This window comes from Leucoraja erinacea, chromosome 10, assembly GCF_028641065.1.
Source record: "Leucoraja erinacea ecotype New England chromosome 10, Leri_hhj_1, whole genome shotgun sequence".
NCBI lineage: Eukaryota > Metazoa > Chordata > Chondrichthyes > Rajiformes > Rajidae > Leucoraja > Leucoraja erinaceus.
In genome coordinates this window covers 15,196,306-15,216,289 of record NC_073386.1, presented here as the reverse complement: position 1 = coordinate 15,216,289, position 19,984 = coordinate 15,196,306, and the positions used below count along the sequence as shown (strand labels likewise).

The following is a 19,984-nucleotide window of genomic DNA, read 5'->3' as shown; positions in this document are numbered from 1 at the left end:
AGATGAGATGGCAGTAGTGAAGATCTTCTGATTGTAATTGGATTGCTTAAAATAAAATCATGCAAAGATAATTCCTCTAAGAAGAGAGCATATTGCTGGTCATCCATATCAATGGCTATAATCAGCAGAACAAGAAAATCCACCTGCGCCGCAGCAGTTTGTGCTTATTGTTAGGGTTCTCTTGCTCTTGGTGTGGAGAACGTCTAGTATGAGAACCTGATTTGGCAGAGTTAACCCTGCGGCTGCAAAAAAAGCAGATGGTGGCTGCTTTAGAAGGCAACAAGACATTCAATACTGTATAAAAGGCAGAATGAGGATTAAAAAGTTTAATGGAGTAGATAACGACTGTGATTAGGGAGGACAGAATCTGAGGAAAACAAAATTGTTTATAATCTCAACTATAACACAAACAGCATGCAGAGGACTGGCATTTGCTTTATTGGGATTGGTGAAAAAAAGGGGCAATGTACCCCGTGGATTAGACAAGCTTCAAGATGACAGGAAAGGAGATGAGAGAGAAAAGAAAAAGTTGCAGTTCAGTACTTTGTGGGTTTGATTAAAAAAACCCAGTAAAGAAAGCTACTGGCTGATCTAAATCAAAGCGACAAGGCCTAGATGCTACTGTTATCTGTTGCTAGTCTGGTTAAAATTGATACAAACAGCGATTGAAAAGGATAACCCCTGGCACCCGTACTAATCAGGAATCTATTTATCTCTGCCTTAAAAATATCAATTGACTTGGCCTCCACAGCCTTCTGGGGGAATTAATTCCACAGATTCAGCACCTTCTGACTAAAGAAATTCCTCCGCATCTTCCTAAAAGGAACGTCCTTTCATCCTGAGGCTATAAACTTTGGCCCTAGACTCTCCCACTAGTGGAAACATCCCTCCACATTTATGGTTGAGTGCCATGGAGTTGGTTTTGAATCCAGTTGACACATTCGACTAACCTTTTCCAAAGTTCAGCTATCCTTTGAAGTTGTTACAGAGATTTTTCTTTAATCTTTAATCTCATCTTTTCATTTTGTCTGCTGTATCTTCTTCCTATTTTCTTCCACTTTGCAAAACATGATAGAGACCAAGAAAAACTAATGGTCTAAATTTCGAATTGGTAGTCTAAGAATTCAATTAAATAATTGAAGGTAAAGATGCTTCCTGGGCTTGGCAGAGTTCAGGAAAATTATGAAAATACAGAAAATGCCAAATCTTACAGTGATGTTGGTCCAAAAAGGCAATGTTTGTGAAGGAAGAAGAGATAACTTTTCAGATTGATGGCCTTTCAGTTGATTGCTTCAGGAGAACTGTCCCATTAGTGGACATGGTACAGGAAGAATATGATATAAAAAGTCCAAGATTTAAAATTACATGTGAAAAGAGTTAACTTGCAGTACTCACAAACCAGCATGTGGATTTAGAGGATTTGTAAAGAAATATAATTCACTTTATGACCAATTTTTCTAATCCACAATTTGACAGTAACATTTCAAATTTCTGATTGATTTTTATGACCTCAAAGTGAGCAGGTTTTAATTGACAGAGGATTTTAAACTATCTCTAGCAAATGTCAACTTGCTTTCTTTCACTCTTTCATAAAGTTCAGAATTCACATCTGTACAAAGCCTGTGGGAGCAGCAATGTTCTTAACATTCTTACTGAAAGTTGAAAGCCTCTAGCCACAATAAATATGTATCAAAAACACTGCTGCTGGAATCTGAAAATGAAATCCCGCCCAACTCTGGAAGCGTTGATCTGGGAGGAAGATGACATGTTGGAAATGGACCAAGTTTTAAATTGTTAGGAATGGGGAGGAGGAAGGAGGTGAATGAGATCTGAATCCCAGAAGAGACGGTTAAAAAAGTATGATTGCTGGAGAAACAAAACGGGTGTAGCTGACTATCCGAAATAGTTGAGCCTTCAGGGATGTTATCTGCTAAGTTATAAGATGAGAAGTTGTTACCAGCAGACACATTAGTCCCTCTCTTCCTTTTTCACGATCCAAAGGGAACCATTTCCTTTGGTTTAGTTTACTTTAGAGATACAGCGCCGAAACAGGTCCTTCGGCCCACCAAGTCCATGCCGACCAGTGATTTGAAAATTATAATGTATAGCGACATCTATTTTTTCCAGCTCTGATGAAAGGTTATCAACTTGAAACACTGACTTTCTGTTTTCATTTTGCAAATTGAGATTTAGACATCATGCTTCAGAAGAGAGCTTGAGAGGATTTATCTAGTACATGTAAAGAGAATGAACCAATAAGGAAATGCCATGAGAGCTAACTGCAGGAAAAGTACTAAAATCAAGGAAACTTTCTGCCCACTGACAACTGCTGACAGAAAAATAATGGCTTCCTGGGCACATCCACTTCTAGCTTGCATGGGATTTTCACATTTGACATTAGCACTTGTTAATTCTCAAGGCTTAGTGTCAGTCTTAACTGACAAGAGGCACTGCTGACTGAGTCATAAGGCTGTTGAACCATTTCACGATATAACAAGGCTGACACTTTATGACCATATTTTTGGATATTAATGTCGTGGATCTGCTGGTAATGTGCAATATTCTATCCGCTGTATGTAGTAAATCAAGGATGTTGTTTAGTGCTTTGGCACACATCTTCCCTCAACCAATATAATTAAAATGTATCTGATATTATTTATGGGGCAATGTACACAAATAGGCTATTTTTCTATATAAATTATAATATAGTATATAAAGCAACATCTACTGGTTTAAATTTTCCACTGGCTCATCCAAGAAACCATTTCTACTGTTACCTAAAAAACTTGTTAAATACCATGTGAAATGAACAGCACATCTAAAGTGATGCCATAAGTGAGACAAGGAACTGACAATCAGTCTGAAGAAGGGTCTCGACCCGAAACGTCACCCATTGCTTCTCTTCAGAGATGCTGCCTGTCCCACTGAGTTTCTCCAGCATTTTGTGTCTATCTTCGGTTTAAACCAGCATCTGTAGTTCCTTCCTACACAACTGACAATTATTAATTGTCGCCATATATACAACCAAAATTTGTATTCTTATTTTAAAGCATCATCTGCTGGTCTATTAGACTGCGCATTTTGCACCTACCCAAATCAAAAACAAAACATGTACAGATGAACTAACAATCTGCATTCTGTCCACTGCTGACTTGCAAGCAAGGCTGTAAGGGGACCAAAATCAAGACCAATTTTATCCCTGTTGTATTACCTCTCATTTTTGACTGTGCACAGAATTGGTGTGTTAAAATCTAGTGTGAATGATAAAGGAAATGGGATGACATTTATCTAATGAATAATTTATAACATTCTAAATGGATCTAAAAGAATAAATAACATAACTAGTAATGTTCAATAGGAAAGCTCACTTACAATGATCACATAATAAATAAATATCTAACAAAAGCACTCACTTTGAAGGTATTAAAGGAATTAAATTGGATAATTCCATTATTTACTGTACCAACAAAAGTTCGGAGACCTCTATAAGATGGTACCTTAAAAAGTGTCCATTCAGATCTACCTTTGATAAAATAGAATCTCAGGAGCGAAAAAAAACCTCAAAGACAAAAAACCCAAAGTGGAAACAAGGCATCCCTAATTTAGGTATATAATATTGTGATTGCTTAGAACAGAAAAAGCGATCCGTTATGCTAACTTTTTGTAGACATGTTCTTGGAATAACACAAATGATTTCAAAAGGTTGGAATTCTCACCTATAAAAACACAATATTGGCCTCAAGTAATATCTTCATTATTCAAACACAAAAGCATTCAGGCTCAGAAAACTTCTCATTAGCAATACATTTACAGAAGCATGACTTAATGTGGGACCAATGGGAAAAAATGCATTTCCTACCTCTGACGTACAAGTTGGCTGGAGCAGAGTAACGTGTTCCAGCACTGTTAGTTGTTACGCATTCGTATTTGCCCTGGTCAGACTCTTCGCTGTTCTCAATCTGCAAGGCACCTGTATAACAACACAGACAGTTCTGGTAACTTTTAATCCATCAACATGTGATCCACCTTTGAGATACTAATGCGATTCAATGTGAATGCTAACATTCAAGTCTCCTTTTTGTAGTTTCTCCCAACTTGTGAAAGAATGAAATGAAGAGACATATTATTAATATGTTATTGCACACTTGGGCTAATATCTTTAATTTTAAAATTGTTACTGTACCTACAAAGATTTCCACATATGAAGTAAAAAGAAAAGTATTTCTTCGGATTATTATTTTAAATGAGCACATCCCTATAAAATGGTAAACATTTTCATGCATGAAACTGAACTGACCTTGAAATATAATTCCATTCTCCCCACTAACCACAGCCAACTCCACAATTCCATACTTGAATGGGTCTTATCCAACTTAAAAAACATGAACGAGTTTTGTTAACACCACATACATGCCTTGTGTTTTTAACCTTGGCCTACACTGAAACAGCACCATTATGTAACTAATACTTCAACTCATACATGATGAATGATCAAGAAGTTTTATGAAGTTACATGAAATGTGTGATGGATACTCCACTACTTACTTCACGAATGAGAAAGCTTGTATGATGATTATTATGCCACAAGTTATTTTCAATGTAAAATGGGATTTTGATAAACATAGATACTTTTTCAAGAAAACTTTGCCTTAAAAAATCTTGAACTTATGTGGTACAGAAATGGTTTTACTTGCCATCATGTTTAATACAACATAAAATGTATTGAATAAAACTAGATAACCACTACTTAAATGATTTTTTTATAGATTAAATTGGGTTTAACTGCATCTGGGTGACCACAGATTTGTTTCTCAGAAAATGAAATCAGCAATACAAAATATGTATAAGCACGTTTTGCTTGGGCAGCTTGCAACCCAGTGGTATGAATATTGATTTCTCTAAGTAATCCCTGCATTCCCTCTCTCTCCATCCCTCCCCCACCCGTCGTACCAGCTTCAAAGTTGTCTTGTTGAGTCTCATTGTCTGTACTCGTTCTCACCTAACAAACACTAACAATGGCCCTTTCCATTATCATTGGTACTTTTTTCATATCTTTCATTCATTTGTTCTATATCTCTCTACATCACCGTCCAGATCTCTCGTTTCCCTTTCTCAGTCTGAAGAAGAGCCTCGACCTGAAACGTCACCCATTCCTTTTCACCAGGGATGCTGTCTGAACCGGTGAGTTACTCCAGCTTTTTGTGTCCATCATGCATAAGTACGTTGCTTTAAAAAATGGAGACTTGTTTTGGGATTCCCAATTTCATCTAAATGTTTACAAAATGTGGCCCAACAGTACAATAAATGAAATATTGACTGCAGTGTTAGCAATTTGGTTAAATCAATCCCTAGGAAACTTAGTCCACTTAGTCAGCAATAAACATTTCTGATGCTGTTGATCTGTGGCAGACCTATGTTATAATCTTGCGACCAAACTATGCTACCACTTACAAAAGGAGTCATAATTTAATTTAATTTAATTCTATTTTACAGACAACATTATATAGGAAATTACAACACCCAATATACAATTTAAAATATTTTATAAATAACAGTGAATAACTTTGATGGCACGTGAAGAGCTATTTCATGTGGGAAGATCTGTTGTGAGGGATTCCCCTCTTCTCCCCCCCCCCCATTGTAATTGATATTTCTTATTTTAAAATGCCTTAAACATTATTTATTACAAAATGTTTTGGATGAAACAATGTTAAAAATGGGATTTAGAGTAACTTATCATGGTTAATCGTTTCTGGCTGTATAAAATGATTAATGTTTATAAATATATGCCACAAATCAGAAGGCTATCTTACCTGATTATGTTTTGAAATGATCATTATTCACCCCCAGCTGCAGAATAATTTTTGAGGCTGTATTTTAAATGCTGAAAATTAAGTCCGATCACAGTCTCTGTCATATCGCTAACCAATTTCTTTTTAGATTTTTACTTAATTATGCACTTTGCTCCAGGCGGGGGAGAAGAGAAGAATGTATCAGGAAAGCAATAGCAACAAATATTTATTTTTCTGTAAAGTTCTGTTATTTGCTTCCCTCCTTTTTTGAAATTTGAAGTAATCATAAACCTAGCAAATCAAAACTTAGAGAATTTTGCACAAACTGAAAGAACACGGTTCTCTTGTGGTATGCTACTGAATAAATATAGGTCCTTATGATTTAAACTATAGACCAGTGATAAATAGTGACACAAATACTTTGGATTCTATGTGGAGCACATGAATAAATAACAATAGTATACACATGGTATAATGTGAAAAGTTTTGTGTCCATAAACCAGGAATTTATCATGTGTGAAGAGTAATGCAGAATGCTTTGTATATTTTATAAAACAAATGTCTGATTTAGACATTAAAATGCAATGAAATACAGTTTGGCGACATAAAATACTCCCCAAATATGGCACATATGTGACAAATTAACATGAAAATAATAGAAAATCTTTGTGAACCCAATAATTATGCTATTTTTACTTTGCAGGTCTTATTTTGGAGAATCTTACTTCACAATTCTAGTAATTAGAATGAGACAAGCAAATAAATATGTGACTTTGTAAAATAGCGTATTTTTTCATCAGAGAAGTAAAATACAAGATTTTAAAGGTCTAATCTGGCATTGATGTGGACCAAAAGAATGCCAATGAAAAATCCATCTTAAAACAAAATGCAGGGTATTTCAGTCCGAAATTTAGCAGGTTAGAAATAGGCCAATTCATATCTAGGTAATAATGTTAAAATATATCCAAACATATTGAATGCAAGTTCATTTTAAAAATTCCAATTTAGGACTTTAAAATATACGTAGTTAAATACTGGAACAACTAAAAATAGTTTGGAACAAGTTGCTGAATCCAAACCATTCTGGAAAAAAAGTAGCAAAGACCAAATTTGGGACCCAAACAATGCATTAACAAAAAGATTAATAATTTATCAACATTATTTTGGACTCCTTTGGATTCTCTCCCTGAATGCCGACTCTCCCAGATGAGACCTTTTGTAAAATTTCTATAATCCCCAAATACCTCTGTCATGATTATATTGTTTAAAGCAATAAAAATATTCTACGCCATGCGTCCTCAAATGCACAGAGAAAATGGCGTTTGGGCATTAATTGGCATTCGTGAGATTAGATTAAATTAAGCTCAATGAACCGTTTCATGGTCATCAAGGCCTATCAAGAATATTTGCCATCTGCAACCAGTTGCAGGAACTGGAATTTTTAAAATGGTTGTAGTATAAAGCATCATTAACAGCCTTAATGAGACTTTTGTATTTTCCTAATGAGCCATTTTGTAATTAGAGATTGCCATAATGTCATCAATATGAAGCATTTTTGTGAAATGAGTGTAAGAATCGTGAACTGGGTCTTAACTTATCTGACATATGAACTCGTAGCCAACAGTGAAGGGGGGGTGTTCATTATATCATTCTGGATGGTTAAAAAATCAAATACTAAAAAATGAAAGAAACTGATGGGAATTGAACTAATATATCCAAATCTCTCCTCACTAAAATTTAACTTAATTTGCACTGGACGACAAATAAAATGTTGACGCTCATTATTTCCTTGTTTAGGTCTTTTGACCTTTTTAATGGTTAAGTGCACATGTGGATGTTAATAAGGTGAAAACAAATATGTCTAGGATTTGCATCACCACTAAAATAAATTGGACATTTCACCCCTTCTATTCCTCATAAACAGGACATTTTCGCTGATTATCTGCAACTACGAATAAGCAGAAAAGCATTGGCCCTTAATAGAAACATTCACAACTGATATCTCTGCCCACATCCCTGCTCAACATGAAAATTGGTGAGTATTTGCAAGGTTAACTGAAACCTCACTATTGCACATAACTCAGTATGTTATTTCCCAGGTCTGTGAATTTCCTTTAAACAAATGAAATATTTTTATAACCAGATGGCTAATGGTGACACTGCATTATCAGAGATTTAATCCACTTCTTCACAAATTAACCCTGCATTGATTTAATGCATGAAGAAACTGCAAATTTCAAAACAATATTCGCAATTTTAAAAGCATTGTTAAATAACCTGCTGATTCACTGAAGATTATCTGTCATCCTTAATTTGGCTTTTATCGCTGAGCGCATTGTAACTGTATTTGGTTTTTAAAAAACATATTTAACAGCACACTTAATATATACGGTTGTTATTATGACAATTCCATCAATACATTTCCTTTATAAGTTATTTTGTCTTAATTTAAACAGACCTACTCTTTTAATTCATGTAATGCACATTTCAATTTATTAAAATTCATGAGAAATATTTTAATGTTTTAATGAAATGGGGTGATTTAATTGGCAATGCTTGATATTATTAATGGTATGAAAATGGTGATTGAATAGCTCCAATGCCTAGATATTTTAATGTCACCAGGAGAAGATAGAACACTGTTGCTTGACCCTAATTCTGTAGTACAGGTATGAATTACATCTTCCTCGGAGATTACATATACAGTTTCAGTTGCTGAAAATATGAAATTCACATTACAATTTGGTACACTGCGAAACTAGACTGATTTTTTCCAACATATGTTGAATGTTGTGTGTGTGTGTGTGTGTGTGTGTGTGTGTGTGTATATATACACACACTCTGGATGGGCAACCAAATTTTATGAAGCCATGTTTGCACAACAGATACTGCAAACCAGTCATGTTGAACTGTAATGAATGTGGTTAAAACTAATGATTTACAATCTCGGCAATAGAATGTGCTGGAAGCACAGTTTTCTTTAAAAAAAACTAAATTGAATGTATTAATGGAAAAGCCTGGTTTAAAATTGGGCGTACTGTGAACAGTTTAAGTGAGAGGATATAAAAAGTATTTTAAAAACCTAAGAGCAAAAATGGAAGTCATTTATCCCACAGTGTTAGCACTTTGAATAGGCTATCAACTTAATATTATCTACCTGTCCTTGCAAAATTTTCATTTTTCAATCAGTGATTCACTTGTAAATTAAAAGCTATTTATTCGCCACTGTGCTTACTTCTCTGCTTTCTGCAGGGTATAGCAGATCCAATCGAACCCTTGTAAAAGAGAATCCTACTATCCACTTAGAAAATAAAAACTCCCAACTTGCCCAATTATTCCTCTGATGAATGTTTCAAATTTATGTTGAACAGATTTTTTTTTACCTTATGTACTTTATTCAGTATCCACTACTTAATCAAATCTTCATACAACTTCACAAAACAACTTTTTCTAAACACTCATCTCTCCAGTTTAGAAAAAAAAACTCTTGTCAACTTCCTGATATTCCCTTCAATAGTTTAGATGTTAATTCTGTAAAGGAGTTTGCAATATTTATTTCACATGCATCTTAGGAAAACAGATCCAATGCCAAACAAAAGACATTGATGGATCACCAAAGGCAAGTTAATTAAAACAGTATTAAATCGTGTCCCACTGTGAGGGGATATGTAGTTATGGCATCAGGATTTCAACAAAATAAATGGATTATTTTATTTTAAACTTATAACATCACAGACGGAACCCATTCAGCAACAGAGTCTGCGCTACAGACTCAGGAGAGCAATCCCATTAGTTCCATACCCCTCTGCCTATTTCCCCTGTACCCCTGCAACTTATTCTCTCTCCCATCTGATTCATTTTTGCCTGTAACCCACTCTAACCAGTAATTTACAGTAGCCAATTAACCTACCATTGCGGTCAAGGAGAGGAAGATTAGTCTGAAGCTTTGAGTTTTCCCATAGGCTGAAGATTTCAAAATAGTCAGGTGGTTTGTGATCAGTACAGGGAGAATAGAATATTAAAGCCTGAATTTTGGAATTGCAATATCAATTTAAAGCTCAGGGGACGGAAGACTGAAAATAAACATCTGCTTCAGGCTCTCCAGTGTAGCCACAGCTAAGTGGGTAGGCATCCTGGCAGGAAGATTAAATCCATAAACCTATCAATTTATGATTTTTATTTAATCCACTGGAATTGTGGAATACTTATTACACAAACCACATTATTTGTGGAGCCTGAAGGGGAAAGTGTCAGTTTAAAACAATCCACATATAGTTTAAGGAAAAAATCATACTTTCTAGTCACCTCATTTACACTTCATATTGTGAGTGGACTGGTGAATAAAATATAATCCTTTTCCTGATACAAATTTTATAGTGCATGATGAACAGTTAAACCACCAATTTCTTAATTTCATAATTTAGTGATGGTAACTCAATTGTAGCTGCATTTTTAAAAACTGACCATGGCCCTTGTGTTTATTTTTAATACCGAGGATGTGTGAACAGATATAATGGTACAAATCCTGAAGCTGAAAAATAAAATGTTCCACCATCACAGTGATCAAAGCAGCAGATTATGTCATTGGCTTTCTTTAAAATCTCATCTGAGCGAACAAATAGGCTCTTATCTCATACTGCAAATTGATTTAGTTCCGATTTATTTGCATATTGACACTGGCAAATGCACCAATTTGAACCTTTGAATTTAACAGGTGAATTCACTTTTGCCAAATCTTGAAAGAATATATTGCTAAAATAAAATTTAAAAAAATGAACAGTGTATTGGTCACATAAATGATTATTGATTACACATCAAGTATAACATAATTATGTTGGCCACTTAGAATGCTAATGCCATGGAGAGATGTTTTAAACTAGTCCAAAATATAAAATGTTGCAGCAGTTCTGTTGAATATTAGTTTTTCTTTCATAATGGCCAGTCCTCCTGGAGACATTAAATTCCCACACACAAGTTTCAGGCACATCTCCAAATTAAAAACATGTTAATCAGATTTTATTTGGGTGATTAAGTGGTTCTGACAAATGATAATTTGCGTCCATTTTGTGTAAAAAAAAAGTAAAGCAATAGAAAACAAAAGCCACTGTACGCTGGAGTTTGAACAGATGGGGCACGGGTTTAAAAATGAGAGAAGGGGAAGGATGGGCAGAAAGCAAAGTGTTGGGGCCAAGAGAATGCACGGAAATGAAAACATTGGAAGAAGAGGAGAAATGGAGCGTGGACGATGATTTTGAGCACGTTCAGCATTCTTACCTCGGATTGGTGTACCACCTGGTGAGGTAATTTGAATGCAAATAAGATTAAAGAGAAGTATTAGTATAGAGGAGAGAAAAAAACAAAGAAAACCAAAAGAAACAGGAAAGAATTAGATTTTTATTATATATAATATATATATATATATATATTTCTTTCTAAGCGACAGAAAAGGTTGATGCAAAATAACAAGTCAGAGCAATTTCGTAGGATGGTTAGTAAAGCTGTTCTCAGCAGTGCAGCATCCATGTAAGTGCTTGGACGTGTCCAAGTTCTGGAGTAACGATCAGTCTTCTGCTGGTTAACTCGTATGAACAGCATTGTGCTGTGGGTAGAATATCAGGGGGAAAGGTTCATGTTCTTTCAACCCTTTTTGTTAAAGCATTTTCAACCATTGCATCAGATTTTAAACCTTTTCCTGGACAGCAAGAAGAATGTATAATTTGGTCAGGGTTCATTAGATGATATTTTGTGTTATTACAAGGAGCTTGTTATGAGACATGGTAGGGAAATGTTTATGGCTCAGTTAGTAGAAGAATGCCATGCACCACTGCTTTTATGCAAACTGCATTCTGAACACCAAGCACTTACCAAAGGATTCTGAGAAGTTCAACTGAGAGACAGAAAACAGAATTAAATACGACACATCGTGCCAAGTGAGCCTTTAAAGCTATTGATAGATAAGGATTTAACACAAGTGGTTCATAAATTTATATCGAAGGCTTGGATCACAACTCAGGATATACCTGTATAAATTGAGTTGGCACAATGAAAAACCAAAAGCCCGTTATCTTAAATAAATTATGTAAAAGTAAACAAACATATTATCATTTAACCTGTAACAAGAATAATGGCATCTTGCAAATATCTACATGTCAGTTACCTGAAGAGATTTTAATACATTTAAAAGAACACAATGTAACATTTAAGTTATTTCTTAATTTCTTCCCATAGTGTACAAAACAATTGGAAATATTTTACACAACTAAAATAAATTAGTAGCTTTGACAACAATTCTCTTGAACATGTTTATGTTTTATTTCTAAGAATAATACAGCAATCTAGACATGTATTTTTTTAAACCTCAGTATCTTCTACTGCCAATACTTTAATTTTGTTTTGCTTGCAAGAAGAAGGTTAATTCCCAAACTGAGTCTCACAAAGCAATGCCTGGTTTGGTGAGGAAAATTATCTATATTTGCATATCAATTACAATGATGTAGACAGAAATTTACAGGGGAAACAGAGTAGGTTTATGATACTTCCATAGGTGAACAGTTTGCTAATATTTACCCTCTAAATTTAAACACGAATAGCCTTGTTATACCACAGATACACAAAGACAAGCAGGCCCCAGATTCAATCCAGTCTTTGTCGCTTTACCTGTTCTCTCCCAGGGTGGTAGTTTAAGTTAAGACTTTCACAAGCATTTAAGATTAGGAATAAGGGGTTCACAGACACACGTTTTTCAAAACCAGATGCATTTTGGGGAAGTCAAAGAGAGGCCTAGGGGTCCCAGTCCACAGCACCCCTGAAAATGCAACACATGGGACAGCAATGTTACAAAACATTGGTTATGCCACACTTGAGGAGTACTGCGTGCATTTCTGGTCGCCAAACAGGGGGATTGTGGTGGAGAGGGGATGTTAGGGCAAATTCAGCAGGATTGGAGGACTTGAATTAGGGGGAGATATGAATCGGTTAGGCTTGTTTTCCCTGGAGCATAGAAGTCTGAAGGGTGACCTGATAAAAGTATAAGATTTTAAGAGACAGATCGTCATATGGGAGGGATATCCAAAATATCCATAGATTTGAGGTGAGGGGAAGGAGTTTTAAAGGGGATCTGAGGGGCAAATTATTTTACACAAAAAGTGGTTGATATCTGGAATGTGATGCCATAGGTGGTGGTGGAATCAGATAAAATTACTACACTTAAGAGGCATTTAAATAGATACTTAAGAAAGGCAAGGTGTAAAATGATATAGTGCAAATGCAGAGAAATCAATTAGTGTTAATGAGTAAAAAGGTGAGCGTGAACATGATAGGCTGAATTGCCCATTTCGAACTCAGATGAGATAGGTATGCTTTTTCAAATTCAAATGCTGGATTTGATGTTGAACATTTTAATAACTATTGCCTCTATATTACAAATATAGAGTACAAAATCATGAGCGGTCAATATCAGGTAAGATGCCCTGTTGGGGAATCGAGAACCAGCCATAGGTTAAAGGTGAGAGTGGAAAGATTTAATAGGAATCTGAGGGGTATCTTTTTCAAACAAAGGGTGGTAGGTGTATGGATCGAGCTGCTGGAGGAAGTAATTGATGCAGGTACTATCACAATGTTTAAGAATCGATTAGACAGGTAAATGGATTGGACAGCTTTAGAGGGATATGGGCCAAATGCAGGCCGGTGGAACTAGTGTAGATGGGACATGTTGGCCGGTGTGGACAAATTCGGCGAAAAGGCCCATTTCCACGTTGTAAGACTCTATGACTCTAAATAAGTGGGATTGTATTAGCAAAGGGGATTTGGGGATCCATGCTATAAATTTTTGTAAAATGTATTCAAAGGCCAATTTGTAGACGAGTTACCTAAAAGTGAGAGTGCTTATAGAGGAACGGAACACTATGCCTCGAGGAGTGTTTAAGTCTTCCTAAGATTAATTTAATTATACATATATTTTCATGAGCTATTGCAATAGTTTCAGAGGCAGCCTCATTTCATTGTTTATTGATCATTTTCAATAGTTACCAAAAAAATCATCCCATCTATTGACACTTCATCTTTCACATAGTTATAAACAAAAGTCTACCTAAAAAAGCAAAACTGAAAGAATAATCTCATGCCTAAAAATAAAATAAAATAAAATCCATTTATGCCATTTTTTGGACAACAATAGTGCTTAGTATACGATAATGGCCATATTTTACAGTGTCTGATGATTTTTCCTGGTAAAATCCTACATAAAGGGAAACTGTACTATGTACTTCTTGCACAATTAATCCCACCACTGCAGATTATTTCCCCAATCACAGGTCTTGGCCCTCTGATCATTGTGGATGTTCCTTTGTTAAAGAGCTTTGAAATTTACCCTCCCTCTCTATCTTCTCTTTCACAGGGATTGATTTCACATTTGCACTCTCTAAACGCCTCCTCCCACTCTTTCCCTAATCTCATGGATAATCTGTGCAGCTGTCTGCAGAGAAAGCTCTTCAACAGCACTGGCCTGCTTCCCATGGGTCAGTATGTAAACTCCAGCTGCAAATCCAACAAGCAGCTCTCTGTATAAGATATACAGGTTGGGTTTGAAGCTTAAAAAATATACAAATTGTGCCAATGAATCAATAAAGCATGGATATCCCAATTATATGAATATTGATGCTAACATTAAAACAGATTTCACCCAACTAAAATGTGAGCGATCAAATATGTTGGTAAAAGTTCATGTTGAAAAAGACATTCAAGTATAAAAATCTGCATGCATTTTTCATTTCTGCTCGGTTTAGTTTCATGTCTTGCCCCATTCTGAATGATTTATTTTACTCATTTTTAATGCTTTTTTTCAAAAAAATATAGACTGGGTTTTCTATATTTATTCAAATATACAGTGTCCTCCATAATGTTTGGGATAAAGACCCATCATTTATTTATTTGCCTCTGTACTCCACAATTTGAGATATGTAATAGAAAAGATTACATGTGGTTAAAGTACACATTGTCAGATTTTATTAAATGGTATTTATATACATTTTGGTTTCATCGTGTAAAAAATACAGCTGTATACATACATAGTCCCCCTGTTTCAGGGCACCATAATGTTTGGGACACACGGTTTCACAGGTGTTTGTAATTTCTCAGGTGTGTTTAAGTGCCCCTTTAATGCAGGTATAAAGAGAGCTCTCAGGACCTAGTCTTTCCTCCAATCTTTCCATCATCTTTGGAAACTTTATTGCTGTTTATCAACGAGGACCAAAGTTGTGCCAATGAAAGTCAAAGAAGCCATTATGAGACTGAGAAACAATAAATAAAACTGTTAGAGACATCAGCCAAACCTCAGGCTTACCAAAATCAACTGTTTGGAACATCATTAAGAAGAAAGAGAGCACTGGTGATCTTACTAATCGCAAAAGGACTGGCAGGCCACGGAAGACCTCCACAGCTGATGACAGAAGAATTTTCTCTATAATAAAAAAAAATCCCCAAACACCTGTCCGACAGATCAGAAACACTCTTCAGGAGTCAGGTGTGGATTTGTCAATGACCACTGTCTGCAGAAGACTTCATGAACAGAAATACAGAGGCTACACTGCAAGTTGAAAACCACTGGCTAGCCACAAAAATAGGATGGTCAGGTTACAGTTTGCTAAGAAGTACTTAAAGGAGCAACCACAGTTCTGGAAAAAGGTCTTGTGGACAGATGAAACATCAGAGTGGTGGCAAGAGCACAGTATGGAGGAGAGAAGGAACTGCCCAAGATCCAAAGCATACTGCCTCCTCTGTGAAACACGGTGGTGTTATGGCCTGGGCATGTAGGCTCCTAAAGGTACTGGCTCACTTTTCTTCATTGATGATACAACTGCTGATGGTAGTAGCATAATGAATTCTGAAGTGTATAGACACATCCTATCTGCTCAAGTTCAAACAAATGCCTCAAAACACATTGGCCGGTGGTTAATTCTACAGCAAGACAATGATCTCAAACATACTGCTAAAGCAACAAAGCTAAAAAATGATAAATTCTTGAGTGGCCAAATCAATCACCTGATTTGAACCCAATTGAGCATGCCTTTTATATGCTGAAGAGAAAATTGAAGGGGACTAGCCCCCAAAATAAGCATAAGCTAAAGATACAGGCCTGGCAGAGCATCACCAGAGAAGATACCCAGCAACTGGTGATGTCCATGAATCGCAGACTTCAAGCAGTCATTGCATGCAAAGGACATGCAGCAACATACTAAACATGACCACTTTCATTTACATGACATTGCTGTGTTCCAAACATTATGGTGCCCTGAAATGGGGGCACTATGTATAAACACTGCTGTAATTTCTACACGGTGAAACCAAAATGTATAAAAATGGCCTTTATTAAAATCTGAAAATGTGCACTTTAGCCACATGTGATTTTCCCTATTACAAATCTCAAATTGTGGAGTACAGAGGCTATTTGTCTTTGTCCCAAACATTATGGAGGGCACTGTACAGCATGCAGCCAATGTGCACAAACTGGATATTTTGAGCAATTATTGTATCTCGTTTTGTCTGTCCTTGCATATTCGCAACAAGTATCTATGAGCTATCTTTCTGGAAGCAGAGAATATATTTTTTTTTAATAAAAGATAAGCAACCTGTCAGTGCAGTTATCTTAAAGTTCTGGAAATGATAAATCTTTACTCAGTTTTCAGCCAAATGGTAAAACTGCTAATCAAATTCTTTTCAGCACCAAATTAAATCAATAACCTTTTGATGGATTATTTCAATACTGGCTTACACTCCACTCAAAGAAAACAAAAAGAGTAACACCTTTAGAAAAAGAAAAGACACATCGCCCAGCAAGGTGGTGACTAGAGTCCTTCCTTTCATTAGAAACGGTGAATTGGCTGCAGATTGGATTTTATTTCTCATTACTGGGAGTGACCTCTGTAGAATAATACTCTGCACAACTATTCTCCTTCTTCAGCCGCATCTTGACGGCTTTCACTCAAGCTTTGTAGATTCTGAGATGGTCGATGAGGCCAACATGGGATTTATAGGCACTGCCACAGTCATGGGAGAAGGTGTTTAATGTGATGGGCAGTTGGGTAAGTTGGGAATTGATGCTCTTGTTGCTTTTGCTGGGTCTCTGCATGCTTGTACTGAGCGGACTCCAAAGTTCTATGTGCTCCTTCTCCGCCATGAGCAACCACAGAACAGGGTAAGTTGGTGTGATGGTTAGATTTAATTCCATGAAGGCTTTCAGAGCATTTCCTTCAAGTATTTCCTTAGTCCTTCGGGTACTCGGTTGTCATATTGAAAATCAGAGCTGAGTTCCTATTGTAAGACTCTGGTACGTTGAATTCAGCTTAGTATAATTAGAGTCTTGACAATGGGGAAGAGTTTCGGTTCGACTGAAGAAGGGTCTCGATCTGAATCGTCACCCATTCCTTCTATCCAGAGATGATGCCAGTCTCCCTGAGTTACTCCAGCATTGTGTGTCTATCTTCAGTTTAAACCAGCATCTGCAGTTCCTTCCTGCACATTAGTTCTCAAATGGATGTGACAGAGGGTAAAGAGATTCCTGCTTGCCTTGAAGATTAACTCCACTTCAATGGAAGATTGCTGGGGGCAAGGTGCAATAATGTACTGGGAAACATTGACCTCCCACCCCTCTGCAACTTAACACTAACTTATTTTCACACTATTGTAGTTTTGATAAAGGGTCTTCATCCTGAAACAACAACTCGCTCCCTCCTTCAAAAGATGCTGTCTGACCCACTGAATATTTTCAGCATTATTTGTTTTTATTTCCAATGGTCTTACAAACAGAGACTCACAAGGCATTTAGCTCTGGAAGTAGTTAGCCATGATGCAGCAGTTAAGGGCCTGTCCCACTGCGGCGACCTAATTTGCGAGTTTAGAAAAGTTTGCCCTCGACTCATAACTGCAGCATGGTCGACACGAGGTCCAAGGAAGTCTTTGTAACTCTCCTTCATGCTCGAGAGTAGTCCCTGCGTACTCAAGGCCTCAGCTAGGTCGCGCCGTTTTTTTCAACATGCTGAAAAATGCCCGCAAGTAAAAAAAGGTCGGCGTGGAATTTTTTTATTTTTTTTTATCGTAGTCGGGGGAGGTCGTAATGCTATCGTTGGTAATCGAAGGCAATCGAAGGTAGTCGAAGGTAAAGCTCGTTGAGGAAAAAAAAGGTTGGTAAACCGACCGGTAATGTTAAATGCCCGCAAAACTGTATTAAAGGTTGTCTGGCTTCTTAAAAGTGTCTCCACCCTTCTTCCACCCCCCCCCCCCCCCCTTTTCCCCTCTCCCTCCCTCCCCCCCCCTCTCCGTGCTCTCTAGAGGACTTACTGTGTTACTGTGCCAGCTGTCTTTTACCATCCTGTTCATCGCAGGTATGAATTTCAGACAGTGCTCCCCCACTTTTCCTGGCCCCCGCCTTTGCGCTGTGTTTGTGTGAGTGCGCAGACGGTCGATCCGGCTCGCGGTTTCATCGCCGATGGTCGACCCAGCTCGAGGTTTTTCAGGCGAGTCCCCTCGCGCTTGAAGGTCAAAGACAGTCGCTGAAAAGTCGCGTTAGTGGGACAGGCCCTTTATGCATTGAGAGTTCTCCACAAATGTCATCAGGTCAGGTTTTAGCAATTAAAAAGCAGGGTACAATTTCAAATTTTGTAGATTACACTAAACCTGGAAGTGAAGAAACAGGTTTCTGAGAGTAATGGTGATGAACTTGGTTTTAAAGTTGTGGAGTCATCTGGTTGGACTTGCAATTTACCTAATAAACAAACATAAATGCCTGAAGGCTCTTATGCCAACCTCAGAAACCTGGGCTCATGAGTCGTGCAGGTTGTTTCTGCTGAAATATGACACTTTGCATTGCTCTACCAGCGAAGTGAGGAACTAGCTGGAGGAACTCAGCAGGTCAGGCAACTCAGCAGGTCAGGAACTCAGTAGGGAAATGGGCAGACGGGTGGGGACCCTTCTTCAGACCAGTTTGTTTATTGTTAGAAAGTTCTACACTTTGTTAGTAGAGCAATACAAAGCGTCATATCTCAGCAGAAACAACTTGCAAGACTCATGAGCTGAGCTTCCAGCATCTGCTGTCTCTTGGGTCTCCTGGGGAACCTTCAATTTTGATATTTGGTTACAGTGCAGGATTTCCAAAAGTGCTGCCATTCATAGAGAGCCCTTGTGCCCTAATGAACTTCTCCCTGGCCACTTCCTACCATTACTGACATTTCCTTTTCCAGTATTTATTAATTCATTTTTCATCTGATGAATAGTTTGGCTGAGTAGCACTGCCTACGACTTGCTAGAAACATGTTCCTTTTAAAGAATTCACCCAGGCATCACCTGGTGAACTGAAAAGTATGCTGATGGCAACTATCATGGACACTGCACACGTTTGGTGTGCATGGTCACTTGGGACAAGTGAAAGGCTTTTGTGACGTGACCACTTTTCAACTCATACAGGTAATGGCCTTGCAAAATATAATCATTCTTATTTACCAACTCTTATTGCCCAATCTATGAAGCACAGCTATCATTAAGTGATTTATTTAAAAGGCTTTAAGGAGGCACATAGGGTTTTAGCACCACTTATTTATGATCTGATTAACAACCCCAAGGCAGAATGAACATTTTGCTTTCAAGTAATTTCAAGAGATACAATGAGCCATCATACATGAAACAAGACCAGTGAGCTTTTGAGTTCTAATGAATGGTTACTGCATACATTTAACCTGTTTTATGATTTTAGATGCAGACTCATCTGTAGTGAATTTCAATCATTTTCTGCCTTTACAGTTTTAAACAATATTTAGAAATTATCATCAATGACAGTGATGGCTGGTTTAGCATATCTATATGACAGCGCTCAATTGACTTTTAAAATTACATTAAAGATTAGCTTTTAAAGCTTCGGATTAGTGCTCAGTGTCACAATTGTAGATAGTTGTTAGGGATATGTTAAATATTTTCTCTGCCAATAACAAAGTGGAAACATATCATTTGACTTTTGGAAACTAAAGTAATTGCATCAGGAAATTGCATGGTTTGCTGGAACACAGAAAAGACGCTCAACTTTGAACTGTCAAATTAATCTGACTAACTATTTCACCTAGGGAGTTTGCAGTTATATCCTTTGTGATTACTGATGTTACTGCAGTCAGTCCAGAGGTACTGATTGCTCAGATGCAGGACATCAGAGT

The 19,984-nt window shown here is 36.9% G+C and overlaps 1 protein-coding gene across 8 annotated transcripts in view; it reads right to left on the bottom strand.

Annotated features, from left to right (window-relative positions):
• ptprfa (protein tyrosine phosphatase receptor type Fa) overlaps nucleotides 1–19,984 on the bottom strand; it is a 321,092-nt gene that overhangs the window by 144,168 nt on the left and 156,940 nt on the right. For all 8 annotated transcript variants that reach the window (XM_055641521.1, XM_055641525.1, XM_055641524.1 and 5 more), the window contains exon 6: nucleotides 3,860–3,970. In XM_055641521.1, the coding sequence (XP_055497496.1) occupies nucleotides 3,860–3,970 (111 nt within the window). The remainder of the gene's footprint in view (nucleotides 1–3,859; nucleotides 3,971–19,984) is intronic.